Source organism: Diceros bicornis, chromosome 21, assembly GCF_020826845.1.
Source record: "Diceros bicornis minor isolate mBicDic1 chromosome 21, mDicBic1.mat.cur, whole genome shotgun sequence".
Lineage (NCBI taxonomy): Eukaryota > Metazoa > Chordata > Mammalia > Perissodactyla > Rhinocerotidae > Diceros > Diceros bicornis.
The window spans coordinates 34,641,779-34,659,040 of NC_080760.1; the positions used below are offsets into that span (position 1 = coordinate 34,641,779).

The 17,262-nt window shown below is 40.4% G+C and overlaps 1 protein-coding gene across 6 annotated transcripts in view; it reads right to left on the bottom strand.

The window, feature by feature from the left end:
* SAMD12 (sterile alpha motif domain containing 12) overlaps positions 1 to 17,262 on the bottom strand; it is a 380,602-nt gene that overhangs the window by 105,194 nt on the left and 258,146 nt on the right. For 3 of the 6 annotated variants that reach the window (XR_009223284.1, XM_058564834.1, XM_058564832.1), the window contains exon 5: positions 4,846 to 4,966. The exons of the other annotated variants lie outside the window; for them this stretch is intronic. Coding sequence is in view for 2 of the 3 variants with exons in the window: in XM_058564834.1 (XP_058420817.1) it covers positions 4,866 to 4,966 (101 nt within the window). In the remaining variant the exon portion in view is untranslated. The remainder of the gene's footprint in view (positions 1 to 4,845; positions 4,967 to 17,262) is intronic. 6 annotated transcript variants of the gene reach the window in all.

Below are 17,262 nucleotides of genomic sequence, written 5' to 3' on the forward strand. Positions count from 1 at the left end.
TGCTCCATACTGTCTGTGCCTTCTTCTCTACGGTTTGGAGCATGGATATGACAACTGGAGTTCCATCTTGGAAGAAGAAGACGTGGGCCACCTTCTGGGGAGAGCAGGACCAAAAGCTGGCAGGAACTTGAGTTCTTGATAACTTTGTGGAGTAAAACCACCACCCCAGCCCTGCTCTGCCTACCTCTGCAACTTTACATGAGAAGCAAATCAAGTTCTCTTTTGTCCAAGCCTTTATTTCGAGTCTCTGTTTATGATACCCAATCTGAATCCTAACAAATTCAGGACCCAAATCATGAGCTCAATATCTGTCCTGGACTGCTGATGAATTTTCTTACACCTTTCTTTACTAAATTAAAGCAAGGTCCTTGATCTTCTGATCTTACTCTAAGTTTTGACCTCCTTCTGTTTATACTCAGAATTGACCTATTCTCATCTACAAAGCTTTCAAAAAGCTTTATTCCCTTTAATAGCGTCTGCTTTGCTTATTAATTTCTCTGAAAGGGGAGTAAAATCCAGCTACTCACCAATCCCATATCCAACCTAGAAAATGATTAGAGTCCGGATGTTAGAGAATTTTTAATTAAAAGCCTGGGAACATTGTTCCTCAGGTATTAATAAAGCCAGTAAAATGGAGAATCAGTGTGGCCGAACACCACAAGACAGACTGTTAGTGTCCTGGTCTGACAGCACCTCTTCACAGAGCTGATGGGCTGTAACTGTACCTAATGGCTGCCAAGCACAGATAAATCTCACCTATACTTTACCCAAGTGGGCGTCAATTAGAAATATGGACTTCTAGGATGATAGTTCTCAAACTTTATTGTGCATGAAAATCACTTGGGGGAACTTGTCTGAAGATTCCCACCCTTCTGCTTGTGATTTAGTTGGACTGGGGTGGGGGCCACGGACCTGCCTGTTAAAAAGGACCCCGGGTGCCTCTAAAGCACATGGTCTATGGACCACACTATGAGAGAGACACTCCTGGGGAACTCATGCAGGCTATAAGGCAGCCAAAAGTGGAGAGAATTGTCATCAGCTGGCGGAGGGGCTGGAGAACATTAATTGATGCCTATCACATCCCAGGCGCTCTGCTAGGCATTTTCCAGACATCATCTTAGTTTATGCTTATAATAAGTTGCATAACTATTGTTATTACCTGGTTTTACAGTGGGCAACCTGAGGCTCAAATTAATTAAGCAATTTGCCTAAAGTTACAAAGTGGCTTTAAAGCTGGGTGTGTGCTGGGTATATTCTACTTCTTCCTCTAGTTTTGCTCTGTACCCTTCCCCATCATGCTCTGTACTCCTAAACACTGACCAGTACTGACGCATCACAGGGCCCTCTGCTCTCTGGCTTCTGGTTGGTTTGGGTCCTGCAAATGGGAAGTGCTGGGAGAAAATGGGGCGGGGGGGGGCAGTGAGGTCAGGGTACTGACTCCCCCAGCCTCCCTCACTGCAGGTCACCAAGGCTGTATCCCTTGACCAAAGGTCACAGCTCTTGTCAGCGGCTCTTGCCACATGACTATATCCTTCCAAGTTCCTGTAACTATTCCCTCTTGCCCCTTGAGGCCTAGGGCTGATCCCTGGTGCCCTTCCTCCCTTTCTCCCTAACTAGGAGGAGGTAGTATGCTAACCCTTTTCTTTCCCTACAGCCTGCCCATGACTTTGTAAATACGGTTGTTTCTTTCTTAAATTCTCTTCCAGATCAACCCATTTGAGTGTTACATCTGTTTCCTGCCAGGAATCTGACAGATACAGTCTGCTTGGCTCCGAAGTCTTCCTCTTTCCATTCTTCTACACTGCCTAGCCCCCTCCCCTGGTGGTGATGATGATGATGATGATGATGACAACAATGGCAACAGTGATGACACTGGCTGAGCACTTACTATATGCAAGGTGTCATGCGGAGTGCTTCACTTCTTATTTTCATTGGACATTCTTATTTAATTTCTACAACTACCTTTGGTATTAGGCACCGTTTCACCTTCATTTTACAGAGGGAAAAAATGAGGTTCAGGGAGATTAAGTAATTGAACCCAGCGGAGCAGGTGAAGAGTGGTGCCGAGATACATGAGCCATCCTTCCTCTTCCTACCAAGCGTCTGTGCCATCACACATACTTTGCTCAACTAAATGTGTGTGGATAAAATTCATAAAAATAAAGATGTTGAAAAGTCTATATCACTTATTTTTCAGACTTGAATTTGAAAACAATGCATTTCACTTCAAAAGGGAGTATGTCCCTTTGTGATATTTTTCTTTCTATGTACTTTCTCCAGCACAACTCAGTTCAGACCCTTCCATTGCACACGTGGTGAGTTGTAATGGCTAACACACCTCTAGCCTCTCCCTGTATTCCTCTGCATCCTGCTTATCACACCACCAGATAAATGCTCCTAAAACCATTCTGATTATGGTTACATCCCTGGAAATTATCAATATAATTCGAGGATTACTGCTAGAATAGACCAAAATTCTAGGTGATGTAAAGCCTTCAAGGATAAGATCTTTCTTGATTCCCAAATCATTTTTCTAGCCTTGAATGCAAATATTCCCCTATATAACCAGAAACCTATAAAATCAAACCGTATTTGTGATTAAGCCATAATCCTTGAATATGTCTTGTGCTTATAACCTACAGACCTTTGCTTATGGAGTTGTCTTTGCTTAGAATTCCACTTCCTCTCAAAAATCCCATGAAGGCATCCCTTATCACCTTAGCTCTTGGGTCTCTGATAACATTGCTTCCATATTTATTGTCTTATCACAATTTGTGCCCATGATTAAGGATACTAATTATGCTGTTATTAGTGAGTCCTTTCTATGCTCCTGACACTTAGTAGAGCTCTGTATCCATGGAACAAAACAGACCTGTTCCCTGCACTCACGGAATTTACTCTTGGTTGCAGGGACCACTAAAGGTACTTAAATAATAATTATTGAAGGAAAGAAAATCTTCAAAGCTTCTCCTATTTTCCTTAAAGAAAAGTGAATCTCTACACCCCAGATGTTTGCTGTCACTCCGGGAATGAAGACGGGAAGAGGCACGAACATTCTGCTCACGCTGTTTCTTCCGCTCAGAATAGTTTCCCTCTATCTATATGCTTCATTAGTTTCCAGTCATCCTTCAACCCCAGCTACTGCTCCTCTAGTTAAAAAAAAAAAAAAAATCACTCCCTCCTCTGTGCTGCCCATTTACTTTGTATAGACTCCTTTCATTCTACTTAGGCCTCAGTCCTAATATTATTGGTTTATCTGCTTGTCTCTCTATAGTGATGGGTATGTGGCGTTCAATCTCTATTCCACTCTGCTTCTGGTGTGCCCCATTATATTGCAGAGGCTGTAAAGCTAAAGTACTACATTTTCCAGACTCCCCTGCAGCTAGATTGTAAGTTCAATAAATTAGATACTCTTTCATGAGATTTGGATGCAGGAAGCGAGAGGGTGGTTGCACATCCCCAGCTGTGGAGATACTGGGTTTTTCTGTGGCAGAGCTCCTAGGAATAGCCATTACTCCAAGGGTATCCAGAGGCAGTTGTGATGGTGAAACTCCCCGATCCCTGGACTACAGCAAAGGAAATGTGCCCTTGACTTCGTTGATTTCCCTGAATCCCCATCTTCCACACTGAGGCAGAGGAAGTCCTCACAAGGCCAGATGGGTGGTCTTGTTTGGCAGTCACTTCTAGAATTCCAACAGAGAGCCTGGACTTCCTCTAGCCCTTCCAACAACTTTGTAAGCATCCAATTTCCTATATTAAATACTTTCTGTTTAAAATAGCTTGAGTGGTTTCTATTTCCTGTATGTGAACCCTGAGTGATATCTACACCAGACAGAGTTTGTTGAGGGCACGGTCTGTATCTTTTTACTTTTGTATCTTCTATGTCTAGAACAGTGCCTGTTACACAGCAGAAAAATTTTAATGTCACATGAATAAGCATTTTACTAGTCCAAAAATGCAATAAATATTCTCTATTAACTCATTTAATTCTCCTAATAGTCCTATGAAGTAGGAATAATTCACCTCATTTTACAAATAGGCTCAGAGAGGTTTAGCAGATTGCTCAAAGAATCTGATACAGGACCTGATATCTATTGCCAGATTCAAAGTCAGCTTTGCAGTCTCCAAAATCCTTGCTCTTTAAAGGAATTTCAGAAGAAAAAATAGAAAATATATGATTGGTTGTCTTACTGATTCATTGAAAATATTATCATAGAGCTGAAAAAATTGACTCTTGAGGGTAAGCAGGGATTACATTCTTAAAATAGTCTGTTTCCTACTATGTACAAGATATTGCAGTAAGCGGTCTAGAGTGTTCTTTGGAATAGTAACTAACCCTCAGGACTTGTCAATTATAGTCACAAAGTGGTCAATAGAATGTGTGTGGGCAAACTAAGATGTCGCTGAAGCTCTGTGTCAGGAACTTCCTTTAGCGCAAACTAAAGGAATTCAAGGCCTTTCAGGGTCTTCCAGTTCCTGGTGGAAGGATAAGTGACTTTGACAAACACGAGAATTCCTAAGGCAAAGAACTGGAGGACCAAAAGTGGCATTCTTAAAACAATGAGAACCCTTAAGAATTTGCACTATTTCTCACTCTCATTGCAGTAATTGTTAAGTAAGCAGACTGAGCACATTTGTCTGTTCTCACTTAAAGTTTTGCCACTAGACTGATGTGTCAGAATTTTAATGCCATATAATTCTATATTCTGTAAATTAAAACAGCACGGCACACTGGCTGGGAATAGAATATTTTATATTTCATTATATCTGCAGCAACTGTACCTCAGCTAAGTTCTCATTTTTCCTACTATGCAAGACATCTTTCAGATATATTCCAAATCTTACGTATTAGAAGAAGCGACACATCAAGGTGTGGTATTGCAAACACAGACAATAAACCTGGAGAAACTGGATGTGGAGGCCACTCTGTCTTCCCTTGGATTATCGAACAACCCACCAGGGATACCTAGGGTGCAAGAGGAAAAACACGACCTGTTTTGGGTTGTATACATTCTAGAACAAAGGTCAGCAAACAATGGCCTGTGGGCCAAATACAGCCCACCACCTGTTTTTATAAATAAAGTTTTATTGGAACACAGTCAAACACACATTCACTTATATTTTGTCTATGTCTGCCTTCCTGCTACAACAGCATAGTTGAGTAGTGGCAACAGAAACTGTCTCGCCCACAAAGCATAAAATGTTTACTATCCAGCCCCTTGTAAAGGCTGCAGAAAAAGTGTGCTAACCCACTTCAGAGCATTTCTGTAAGATGTAGTTATGCTAGCCTCCTCTCCGAGTTTCAGATTCACTCTGAGGCAGATCTAGGTGACTGAAAAACAAGATACGAATTTGGAGGCTCCTGGGCACTTGGAATCAATGGAGGGGCCTCAGCCCTGATTAAGTCTCCCAGAAGACATATTTCTTTTTGGTTTTCTTAGTTGGTTTATCTTTCTCCTCCTGCCTCTGCACTGGGACCCTCCCTTTGTGGAACTCTGCTTTTCTCAACTCTTTATCCTCTCTCCTGGGGAGAGCCACTTCTTCATGTGATATCAAAGAATCACTTCTGTGTTTTTGACCACAAGGCGTTTTCTCTAGTTAATTCCCTTTAACACCTACAATCATATGCCCTACAGTGTGTCAATCATTTTTGCTTTTGTATCTTACTCTTACATTAAACTTAACATGTCCAAAAGGTAATTAATTATCTGTCTTCTCTTCAGTGTTCTGTTTTTACTACCATTCTATGATTCTTCTTATATTTGGGCTTGAAACCAGGCAGCCTCTTCATTCTTATTTGACTTAGAAATGGCCTGCAATATGATACTTCCTCTTCATTTCTGGAATCACTACTCCTTTACAAACTTTTACCCTATCATATCTGGATTATTTTAATAATCATTTAGAGGTCTCTGTTTCCCCACACACCTCTCTTAGATTAATCTTCAGTAACTGCTACTTTCCTCATGCTATATACCTGCCCCAAATTCTTAGCTATTGATTTGCTCCTGCATTAAATATAAACACCCTCTGACAATCAAAGTTGGTGATACTGTCTCTCCACCTCATCTTCCCTCCTTGTTTCTTACTGCTCTACCTGATGTCTCTCTCTGAGCACATCAGCATTTCATAGACGAAATCTGTCTGATCCAGTATGTTACTCACTTTTCTCTTAATGGCCTTCCCTATCCCTTCCCTATCTCTAATCCTCACCATCCTTCAAGGCCCAGATCAAGTGTCACCTCATGAATATTTGCATGACCTCTTCACCTTCACTTTTGTTCTATTCTGTAAGCTCTTATAGCCTTTATAACATTTAATTATATACTGCCTTAGAATATTGTTTAATATGGGCTAATCTTTTCTCCTCTTTGTTAAATGTGTAACTATTACTTTCATAACTATTCCTACCCCCTCTAACATGACCACCTCCCACTACAGCTTCTATTAAACCATTTGTAGAGTGAATATACATGTAGGACATACTCTATGTATTTTTTAATATATTATATCCAATACAACAACCTTTACGGTAACAATTTTATCTAAAGCATATAATTGGAGAAATTAAGGTTCAGAAATTTAAATAACATGTCCAAGGTGACATACCCAGTAAGAGTCAGAGCTAGGTTCCAAGGCTGGGCTAACTTCAAAAATCTTGCTCTTGGGGCTGACCCCCACGGCCTAGTGGTTAAGTTTCCCATGCTCCACTTTGGCGGCCCAGGTTTGGTTCCTGGGCACAGACCTACACCACATGTCGGCAGCCATGCTGCAGTGGTGACCCACATACAAAATCGAGGAAGACTGGCATAGATGTTGCTCAGGGCGAAGCTTCCTCAGCAAACAACAAAACAAAACTCTTCCCCTTTCCAAACTCAACTGACAGATGACATACAGGATGAGCACAGGGAAACTTAGTTACCTTAGTTTGGTATTAAATAACAATATTCCCATATTACTACTAAGGAATCTTGTCCTTTCTTAAGATGACTGAACCAAATTGGTAGGAGGCAACCATGGAAAGAAAAATTTAGAATGTGCAACCACAAAGAATAGATTATATCATACAGATCTCAAAATTGTAATTTTCCCTTTAAGAGCCATTGGTACAAAACCATTAATGGAGGTATTTAAGAGTTTCCCCCTCGTTGCATGTCCTCCTTGGGTTTTAAGAGAGAGATTTTCTATTATAAACATTTATATACTCAAACTAGAAATCCATGTGTAAGACCACTTTATGCCCCTGTATTGACATATTAGTTCAAAACTGATGGCATGCAGGTGTGAGAGCAGCAGGGAGGAAAATCAGATTATCTGCTGGTGATTTGCTAATTTACAAGTTGAGAGAAGGTATTCTGGCTTTCCTTCATTTCTATTTCTCCACTCGGCCAAGTACAAGACAACAGCTGAGGTGGTAGTTACAGAATTTCTCCAAGACACATCTGTGGAACCTGCCAATCTTTTCTCCTCCTTTCCTGCAGGTACCTACCGACAGTGACTCTACTGGCAACCTGCAAGTGTCAGTGTTTATCAAGGAGTACATGGAAATTAATGAGGAATTCATTCTGTTTTTCTACAGAAAGCATGCTATATTGGGACCATGTGGGATAGCAGACAGGATGTATAATAAGTGATTTCAAAGAGCAATATGGTTCCTCCAGGCAGAAGGTGGTGGCTGGAGACAGGAGTGAAGCAGAGAGGTCGAGGTCAGTTTACACATCTTTGAAAGGGACATCTCCTGTGACCTCCTTTATTGCATTTTCTAAATCTGAAATATTCACCCCTGATTTATATGATTTGATGGGAAGAACAAGTGCTCAAATGTATAAAGATTTTCACTCCTGATAGTAATTTAGTAATTATCTAGGTTTCAAATGTGGCTTATTGTTTTTTGACTACTATATGAATAAATAAACATAGGTTATAAATATACAAATGAAGGTTCCTAAGGAGGTGATTTTGTCTTTAATCTTGCTAAAACAAATGTAAAAGAAAGTGTCTTTCCAAACATCTTCAAATGTTTCTATTCCAGCTCTCACTACCTCCATTAACTTCAAATTGAAGTGGCAGAAAGAGATATAGGCTTGATAGGCTCTATATATTTTTCTCTGTATCTACTACATTATTTTAATTCATAAATTCTAGAGAATAAAATAAAATCTAAACACCATTTTTTAAGGTAGGATAATGTGACTCTACTGTCAATGGAAACATGAAGATACAAAATACACCAGCTTTCTTTTTTTTAGCTTTTTATTCTAAAATAATTATAAATTCAGAGGAAGTTGCAGAAAAACATACAGGGAAGTCGGTGTACCCTTCAACCAGCATCCCCCAGTGCTAGCATCCTGCGTAACTATAGTACAATATTAAGACTAGGAAGCTGACCTGGTACAATCCATCAGTTTCACAAGTACTTGTGTGTGTGTGCGTGTGTGTGTAGTTCTATGAAATCTTATCACATGTGTGGCTTTGTGTAACTACTACCACAATCAAGATACAGAGCTCTTTGATCACCAGAGGGCTCCTTTGTGTTATATCTTGATGGCTACATCCATCCCCACTCTCCATCCCTAACCCCTGGCAACCACTAATTTGTCCTCCATCTCTATAATTTTGTTATTTCAAAGATGTTACACACATGGAATTATAGAGCATATTCCCTTTGAAATTGGCTTTTTTTTTTTTCACTCAGCAAAATTCTCTTGAGAGCTGTTCAGCTTGTTGCCGTGTATCAATAGTTTGTTCCTTTTCATTGCTGACTAGTATGCCATGGGATGGATGTACCACAATCTGTTTAACCTTACACCCAACTGAAGGATATATGGATTGTTTCCAATCTTTGGCTATTACAAATAAAACTGCTATGAACATTAGTATACAGCTTTTTGCATGAACATAAATGTTCATTTCTGTGGGATAAACATCCAACAGCTTTCTTTTTTAAAGGAAAGAAACTTCTTAAAAACCTTTGGATGTTTTACTTCTGCTTTATGCAGTGAGTAGAATAAACTTAAATTAATTCAATGTACATGTTGATGCAATGTTCCCTTCTCCACATTTAAGAGCATAACTATGTGTTATTCAGTCTCTCAGAGAGATTCTTTTCCTCTGTTTTCTGACCAGAAGCCTAAAAAGACTGGCTTAGTGCTTCATTCTTTTTTTGTTGTTGTTGTTAAATTATGTATTTATCAAATATATGTGCATAGAAAAAAGAATAAAAGGATATACACCAAAAATATTAACCGGAATATTCTTTCTGGTGGTGGGATTACAAGTAGAATTTTTTCTTTCTTTTTTGAGATGTTTTAAACATCCAACAATCATCTCGTATTATTTTTAGTCATAAAAAAATAAAATTATTTTATTTTTTTATTTTTTATTTTTTTTAATTTTGTGTTTATTGCAGTAACATTGGTTTATAACATTGTATAAATTTCAGTGCTTCATTCTTATGGAGATGGGACCACTGCTGTTTGCTCTTTGTGGATGCTGCTAATTTCTCAACTATTTTTTGTAGCTTGGAACATTGGCTCTTCTAAAAAAAAAAAAAGAAAAGGAAGTGTGCAAAGTCCTATTCCTGTCTTCAAAGTTTAGAACTCTGGCGCCTAGAGAAAAGACAAACTTAACCACGTGATCAAAATATCATGTCAGTATAGATCTACTTAGATACTGACCTCTTGAAATTATAGGCTATTCCTGTAATTTGCATAGATAGTCTCCCCCAGATCTCCTAAATTTCTTAGTGAGAGATTCATCATTCTACCCTTTGGAAAGATTTGTGGGGTGAATAAGGTTCTCCAAGTCAAGAGTGAGCCATGGACTTGTGTCATGAGTTGAGTGCTGGCAATGCGATCACGGGGGGAGGGAGGTGTGATTACAGAGACTTGTTGCTCCTATGTGGGTCCTCAGGGGATTTGGACAAATGTTTTAAAATAGTTACTTTGGAATGAACCTCATTGTATCTTAATGCCATCAGAAGGTGTGGAAAAATCCTTTTAGAAGCCTTCCATTAGAGATGGTATTGGAAAAGCAAAAGTGAACTGCCCAGCTGTGGAGGAGAAGCTGTGGAGGGAGAACTGCTGCAGGCCAGAGATGAGCGGCCACTGTTGGGGCTGTCAGCCTCCTCTAGGTGGGGGCAGCATCCACCGAGAGGTGTTGTTACCAGGGTTCACCCCAAGAGCTGCAGTCTCAACATTGGAATAAAGAGGTCTACCTGCTTAGAGATTTCTGGTACCATCTTTTTGGTATGAGTTAACCTCAAAATGCTGGGGCAGGTGTGGGAAGGCCAGTAAAATTTCAAAAGTAAAATGAAGGTATGTCATTGCCAACTTTGTTTTCTGCCTAATGATGTAAAAAACAAGCAAGCAAAAAATTCTAGAACTAGTTAACATGATATTAGAATGAAGTTTTCTGTGAAGACAACAGATGCCACATACTAAAGGGAGATGTCACACATCTTGCACATACAGTGTTTTGCAAAAGAGATGTGAAAACCAGTTCCATTATCTTTATCCCTCACTCAGATCAAGAGCATATAAAGGTTGGGAGCTTGTTTAAAGGTTTCTCTAAAAGACAGAAAATACCAAGTGTTGGTGAGGATATGGAACAACCAGAACTCTCACATACTCCTGGAGGAGTGTTAATTGGTACAACCACTGTGAGACACTGGAAGAATCCACTAAGGCTGAACATATCTGTAGAGGCTGAATTGTGTCCCCCCCCAAATTCATATATTGAAATCCTAATCCTCAGTACCTCAAAATGACCATATTTGGAAATGGGATCTTAAAGAGGTAATTAAGGCAAAATGAAGTCATTAGAGTGGGCCTTAATCCAATATGACTGGTGTCCTTATAAGAAGAGGAAATTTGGACACAGAGATGCACAGAAGGAAGACCATGTGAGAACACAGGGAGAAGTCGGCCATCTACAAGCCAAGCAGAGAGGCCTCAGAAGAAACCAACCCTACTGACACCTTGATCTCAGACTTCTAGCTTCCTGAACTCTGAGAAAATATGTTTCTGCTGTTTAAGCCCCCTAGTTTGTGGTACTTTGCATCCCTAGCAAACTAATATGATACACCTGCCCTATGGTTGAGCAAATACTTCCTCATATGTAGTACTGTGTAGTTCTCTTCACCCAAAGACATGCCCAGTAATATTCACAGCAACTCTTTTTACAGAGTAGTCCCGAACTGGAAACTGCTCGAATGCCCATCAACTGCAGAACGCATAAATAAATTGTGATATGTGTACATGTTGAACAACTTAGAGCCATGAGAATAAACAACGTGGATGAATAAAAAACTGCAGACAACACACGGATGAATCTCACAAGTACAGTGCTGAATGAAAGAAGTCAGACACAAAGAGTACATAATGTATGCTTCCATTTATATAGTGAACAAGAACAGATGATGCTATTCTCTACTATTAGAATTCGGAATAGCGTTTACCTTTGGGGGGCTAGTAACCAGAAGGGAGCAAGAAGGAGGGCTCCTGGGATACTAGTCATGTTCTATTTCTTGATCTGGGTGCTAGTTTCATAGGTGTATTCAATTTGTGAAAATCCAGTGAGCTGTACAGTTAATATATGTGTACTTTTCTGTATTACACTTCAACAAAAAAGTTTTAGCAGGAGGTTTTCTATAAAGAAAGCCAGGCATGAGTTCCTGATGTCCTAACATGCCTCTATTTGCTTGAGGAGGACAGTGGGAGGGGAGGAAGAGGCCCCTGCCTGATCCCATGTCCAGAGAGGCAGCTTTGAGGGACTCTCAAACAACCTGACATGAGTCTCTGGGAGTCTGGGGGACAAAGTGAGACATCTAAAGAGCCAGAAGCGGCGGCTGGCTAACTGCTCTGGGGGTAGACCTAACAAAAGATTTTAACGCTAGGGACAACGTGCCCCTTGTTTATCAGGGCAAGGACTACATAAGCATTTCCTGTGGACCAGATCTGGGCCATCCCACACAAGAGAGCTGGTTGTGGAGGAGTTAAGGCCTCCCTAAGGAGGCCACTTAAAAGGGGAAAACGCAACTCAAGCCAAGAAGCTGATGCATTGCTAGAACACTGTGGGCTGAAGAAAAATAAACTTGTAGAAGGACACAGATGCTGTTGCTCGCATCAAGGGAACCACAGGTGAGCCATCTCCAGCACCGGGGGTGGTGGGTTGGTGGTGGTGTCTGAAGAACCCGTTAAGAGTAGACAGTTATCAGCCCTCAAGAGAGAGGGCTGGCTTCTGAACAGTATCTGTCAAGTAGGAATATTCCTGACCTGCCTGCCTCCCTCACCCTGCTCTAAACGGGAAAAGCTTAGAAACTCCTAGTCAGTAAGGAAAGAAGTTCTATGTGACACTGAGCAGAGGAATACGGCCTGTTTTTCAACATGTTCCACACCGAGAAAGAGAGGGAAAACCATTAAAATTTGAATGTTAAGTCATAAATTAGCCATCAGACTCCTGGCAAAAGTTGTGGCCCAGAGAAGGATAGTTAAAATCACAGAGCAATTCTCAAGGGTTTATAAATTAATATTATACTCATAAAACTTACACCTAAAACGTTGCCTTCTCTCCCACTAATACACATCATTCTTGGGCCAGATTGACCCCAGTTCCTCAGCAGTGCAGACCAATAGGAACTCTTCATTTAGCAGAAGCAGGGGTGAAGGCGAGAGAGCAACTGAGAGCAACCCTGAGGTTTTTAGCTTGAGTGATCACAAGAGATTGATGTCCAATAATCAACATGTGGATGCAGGAGAAAAGAGCAGATTGCCTCAGCCAATCTATGAGTTCAACTTCAACGTGCTGAGTTTGGGGTGCCTCTGGGCTACGAGGGTAAAAGTTTTTTCTTTGGACAGCTGGGAATTTAGGAATGAAGCTTAGAAGAACTACCTGGGATTAGTGAGCGGCCTGTAAAGATACTACAGAGTAGGTAAGGAAAAGAAAAGGGTGATTTTCATCAAGCTGAAGCAAAGCGAGTCCCTTGAAGAAAAATGGGATCAACAGTGGCAAAATTCTACAGATGTCAGAGAAGAGAGATGCTCAAAAGTATTCATTTAATTTCGGAGGATTTAGTGATCTTAGAGCGACCATCTTGTGAAAAAAAGTTGGGGGTGAAAGCCGGAAGACAGTGGACTGTGGAACAAAGAGATTGAGCAAGCACAGACAAGCCATATGACTATTCTAGAAATCTGGTGATGTAGGGAGGGAGGGCAAAAGTTTAAACATAGCAAGGGTTAAGGGAAGGGATCCTTTGGCAGTCTGGTGAAGCCTATGGATTCCTCAAGAATGTTTTTAAAGGCAAAAAGAAAAATATGTAAGATTACAAAATAAATAAGTTATATTGATAAATACTTAAAATAGTTTAAAAAATTTGTGATAGAACAATACATGTGTTTCTTTATCTATGCATTAAATAATAGGATTTATTGGCAGGAATAATAACTACCATAATTTGAAAGTGGTGATGAGTGCAAAAGATATTTCAAGATGTCTTCAACAACTGATAGGTGATTAAAAATTACCTGTGATTCTAGTGACAAAGTCACATGAAGTGCTTAGAGTACAGTACTGAGATTTTGTACCTACATTCATAATAGAAAGAAATGTTAAATTTCAGTAAAAAGTTGATTAAAATATATTCTATATATAATATATATTCTACAGAAACTATTTATATATATATATATACACACACACATGCATATACATACATATATATATATATCTAAATTCATCTGCCCCACTGTATTCAATCCACGGTTCCCTTGGCGAAGCGAGGAGTCCAGAGATCTCAGGTTAAGAACCTTTTGATAAGGGAAGAGAGGTCTTTTTTATCTCCTCTAAAAAAAAGTTGTTTATGGACAGAGTGGGAGGATTTGAGTCTTGTTATGGCAGTATGACAACATAACGCAGTGGTGTGGGGTAGACTCTGAAGCTCCACTCCTTGAGTTTAAACTCTGGCCCTCCTGTTTATCAGCTAAGTGACGTCATGCAAGTTATTTAACTTCTTTGTGCCTCAGTCACCTTACCTGTAAAATGGGGATGATGATAGTAACCTACCTCATAGGTTGTTGTGAGGGTTAAATAAGAATACTTGACCATTATTATCTTGATCACTTTCTACTCACTCAATATCCCTAGCCACAAGGGACACCTTCAGTTCTCTGAATGGGCCACATTGTTCCTCATTCAGAGCCACTGCTCATACTGTGTTTTTCAGTCTGGAAGACTCTCCCCACTGTTCTTAGTATGTCTGACTCCTTCTCATCCTTTGCGACTCAGCTTAAATATTACCTCCTCACAAATGCTCTCCCAGAAGCCAGCTCTGAAATGGGTCTCCCACAATTATTCTCTCTCTCAGCATCCTTTGTCACAGTTTGAAATTGTTTTGGAGTTGCTGGTGTCTATGATGAGCTCCGTGATGGCTGGGTTTGTGTCTGTCTTGATCCTCTCTGTAGCCCTGTGCATACCATGTAATAAGCTCTCCATAAATATTCATTAAATGAGCCATTGATAGGGAACAACTGAAGACACAAGAGAGGTCCCTGGCTATATTCATGCCTGTGCACTCTGCATCTGCATCAACTTTAGACATAGGTATGGATTTTATTAGTCTGTTCTCAATCTTGTTCTGGAGCTGGTGGAAAGCCAAACACATTGCTCACATTAAAATATTTACAAAGTACCATTTAGCCTTTCTTCAAGCACTAGGAGCATCTCCTCTCTGGTCTGGACTGAACCAACTAAAGCAAGGCAAGAATATCATATTCTAGGCTGTGCTATGCGAGTTCACGTTCATGTAGGCAGCAAAGGATACCCATGGGTAATGCTTCCACTAAGCCGGTATTTTGCTATCACTCCATTTCTAGGCAACACGAAGTGATGGAAGAGATAATGATCTAGCATTCAAGAGCCTGACTTCTAGTTCTGATTGTTATGTTTAACTGGGTGATCACAAGCAGGTCAACCTCTTCGAGCCGTTTTCTCTTCTTATAAACAGCAATTTAAATATATCTGCTGTGGCCGAGACTGCTAGCTACCCACCAAATTCATTCTTCCCTTCGCCCTGAGTACAAGACTAGACTACAATTCCAAACTTCCCTTGAGGCTGGCGTGGTTATGCGATTAAGTTTTTGCCAACAGAACTAAGCACAAGTGATGTCTGTGACCTCTGTTTACTTGCTCAAGGCCCTTTACTTCCAGGCTGGAATGGCGAGGACTGCAGCAGTTTCAAAAACAGATATTAAAGGTGGCAGAGCTGCTGCCAGCCTGGGTCCCTAAGTGACTGTGTGGAACAGAGTCACCCACTGACTTGCAACCTTCAGAAGGACTGTTAAATAAGAGAGGACTAAGTCACTGACTTTTTGGAATATATTTGTTACAGCACCTAGTGTTTCTCTGACTACTATAATGTCCTGACTACTTTATGGAATTATGAGAGATAGCAGTTCTAATGTACGGGAAGGAGATTTGGGAGGTAGCAAGTGATATAAAAATGTGTCATTGGGGCCAGTCCCATGGCATAGTGGTTAAGTCAGGAGTGCTCCGCTTTGGCAGCCTGGGTTCGTTGTTTGGATCTTGGGCACGGACCTATACAACTCATCAAGCCATGCTGTGGCAGTGACATATAAAGTAGAGGATGATTGGCACAAATGTTAGCTCAGGGCTAATCTTCTTCAAGCAAAAAAAGAGGAAGATTGGCAACAGATGTTAGCTCAGGGCTAATCTTCCTCACCCCCCCCAAAAAAATTTGTCATCATTATTTTTTTCAGCTTTTTTGAGATATAGCTGACATATAACATTGTGTAAGTTTAAGGTATACAACATGATTTGACACACATATATATTATGAATAATTTTACTAACACAGAGAAAACAAGTACATGTTAGAATGCCTGACACACAGTAGATATTTAATATTTATTTGTTGAATGAACAAATGGACATCTTGCTGACAAGGAGTCTGAGATTAAAAAAAATTGGCAAGATATTTGTTTGCTCAGAGAAAATCTTTAACTGATTCACTTGAGCTCATAAAAGTAAAGCAAAAAACTTCTGGATAGCTAATACTTTTTTCATCAAAAATAAATTATAAAATATTAAAGAACTTTCTGGAAAAAGGAAAATATACCCTTAATCTCACGACCCAAACACAGCTCTTTCATTTTTACCCATTATCTTTGAACTATATCTACATGGATGTCTATTTTTTATAGATGTAAATCTGTTTCTTATTATTTTTCAAATAAATTTTAATTTGTACTCAGTAAGGAAGGCACAGGCTTGGTAATTCTCCAGAAGTGATTCCAACAAAGAACCGCCTAATATCTAACAGTTCCAATTTAATTTTGCCAAGGGGTTCCATTCTTATTAAAAAGCAGACCAGGGAGAGGAGGTGATTTTCCCAAGAAAGGACCTGGGGGTGTTAATTCTCACCACAGTTAGGGTGATCAAGATTACAAATGTCACGATCTCTCCACTTTCTATTTAAGAGCTATCTTGTGGGTCTTACAAAATTGCACAGAGGGCAAATGAGTGCATATGGATCTTATTCAAGGATTAATAATCTTATTCAAGGGTCTTATTCATATGGATCTTATTCAAGAATACAAATTCAGGGGCCAGCCCAGTGGCACAAGTGGTTAAGTGCGCGCGCTCTGCTGTGGTGGCCCGGGGTTCGCTGGTTTGGATCCCGGGCGCACACCCATGCACTGCTTGGCAAGCCATGCTGTGGCCGCGTCCCATATAAAGTGGAGGAAGATGGGCACGGATGTTAGCCCAGGGCCAGTCTTCCTCAGCAAAAAAAAAAAAAGGAGGATTGGCAGATGTTAGCACAGGGCTGATCTCCTCACACACACACACAAAAAGAATATAAACTCAGTGATTAATTCAACAAATATTTACTGAGTGACACTATGTGTCAAGTAGAATGTGGACCATAATAAACAAAACACAGTCTCTACCCCTGAAAAGGTTAAAGTAGGGATGAAAGACAAGATGACACATTTCGGTGAGCTGAGAGGAGGAGCAAGGCCAGGGGTGGTGCCTGGAGGAAATGAGACCTGACGTTTGGCTGGAAGGTAGGCAGGTAAAGGGGTAGAAGGAGATCCAGGCTCTCTAGGCATGGGCACCAGGATGAATGGAAGCAAGAAAGAGCATGATACTCATGGGACTGCAAGTTATTCTACCTGACTGGACATTAACAGAGCACCCTGGGGGTGATGGATGAGAAAGGAGAAGTGAGCAGAGGTCATATCATGA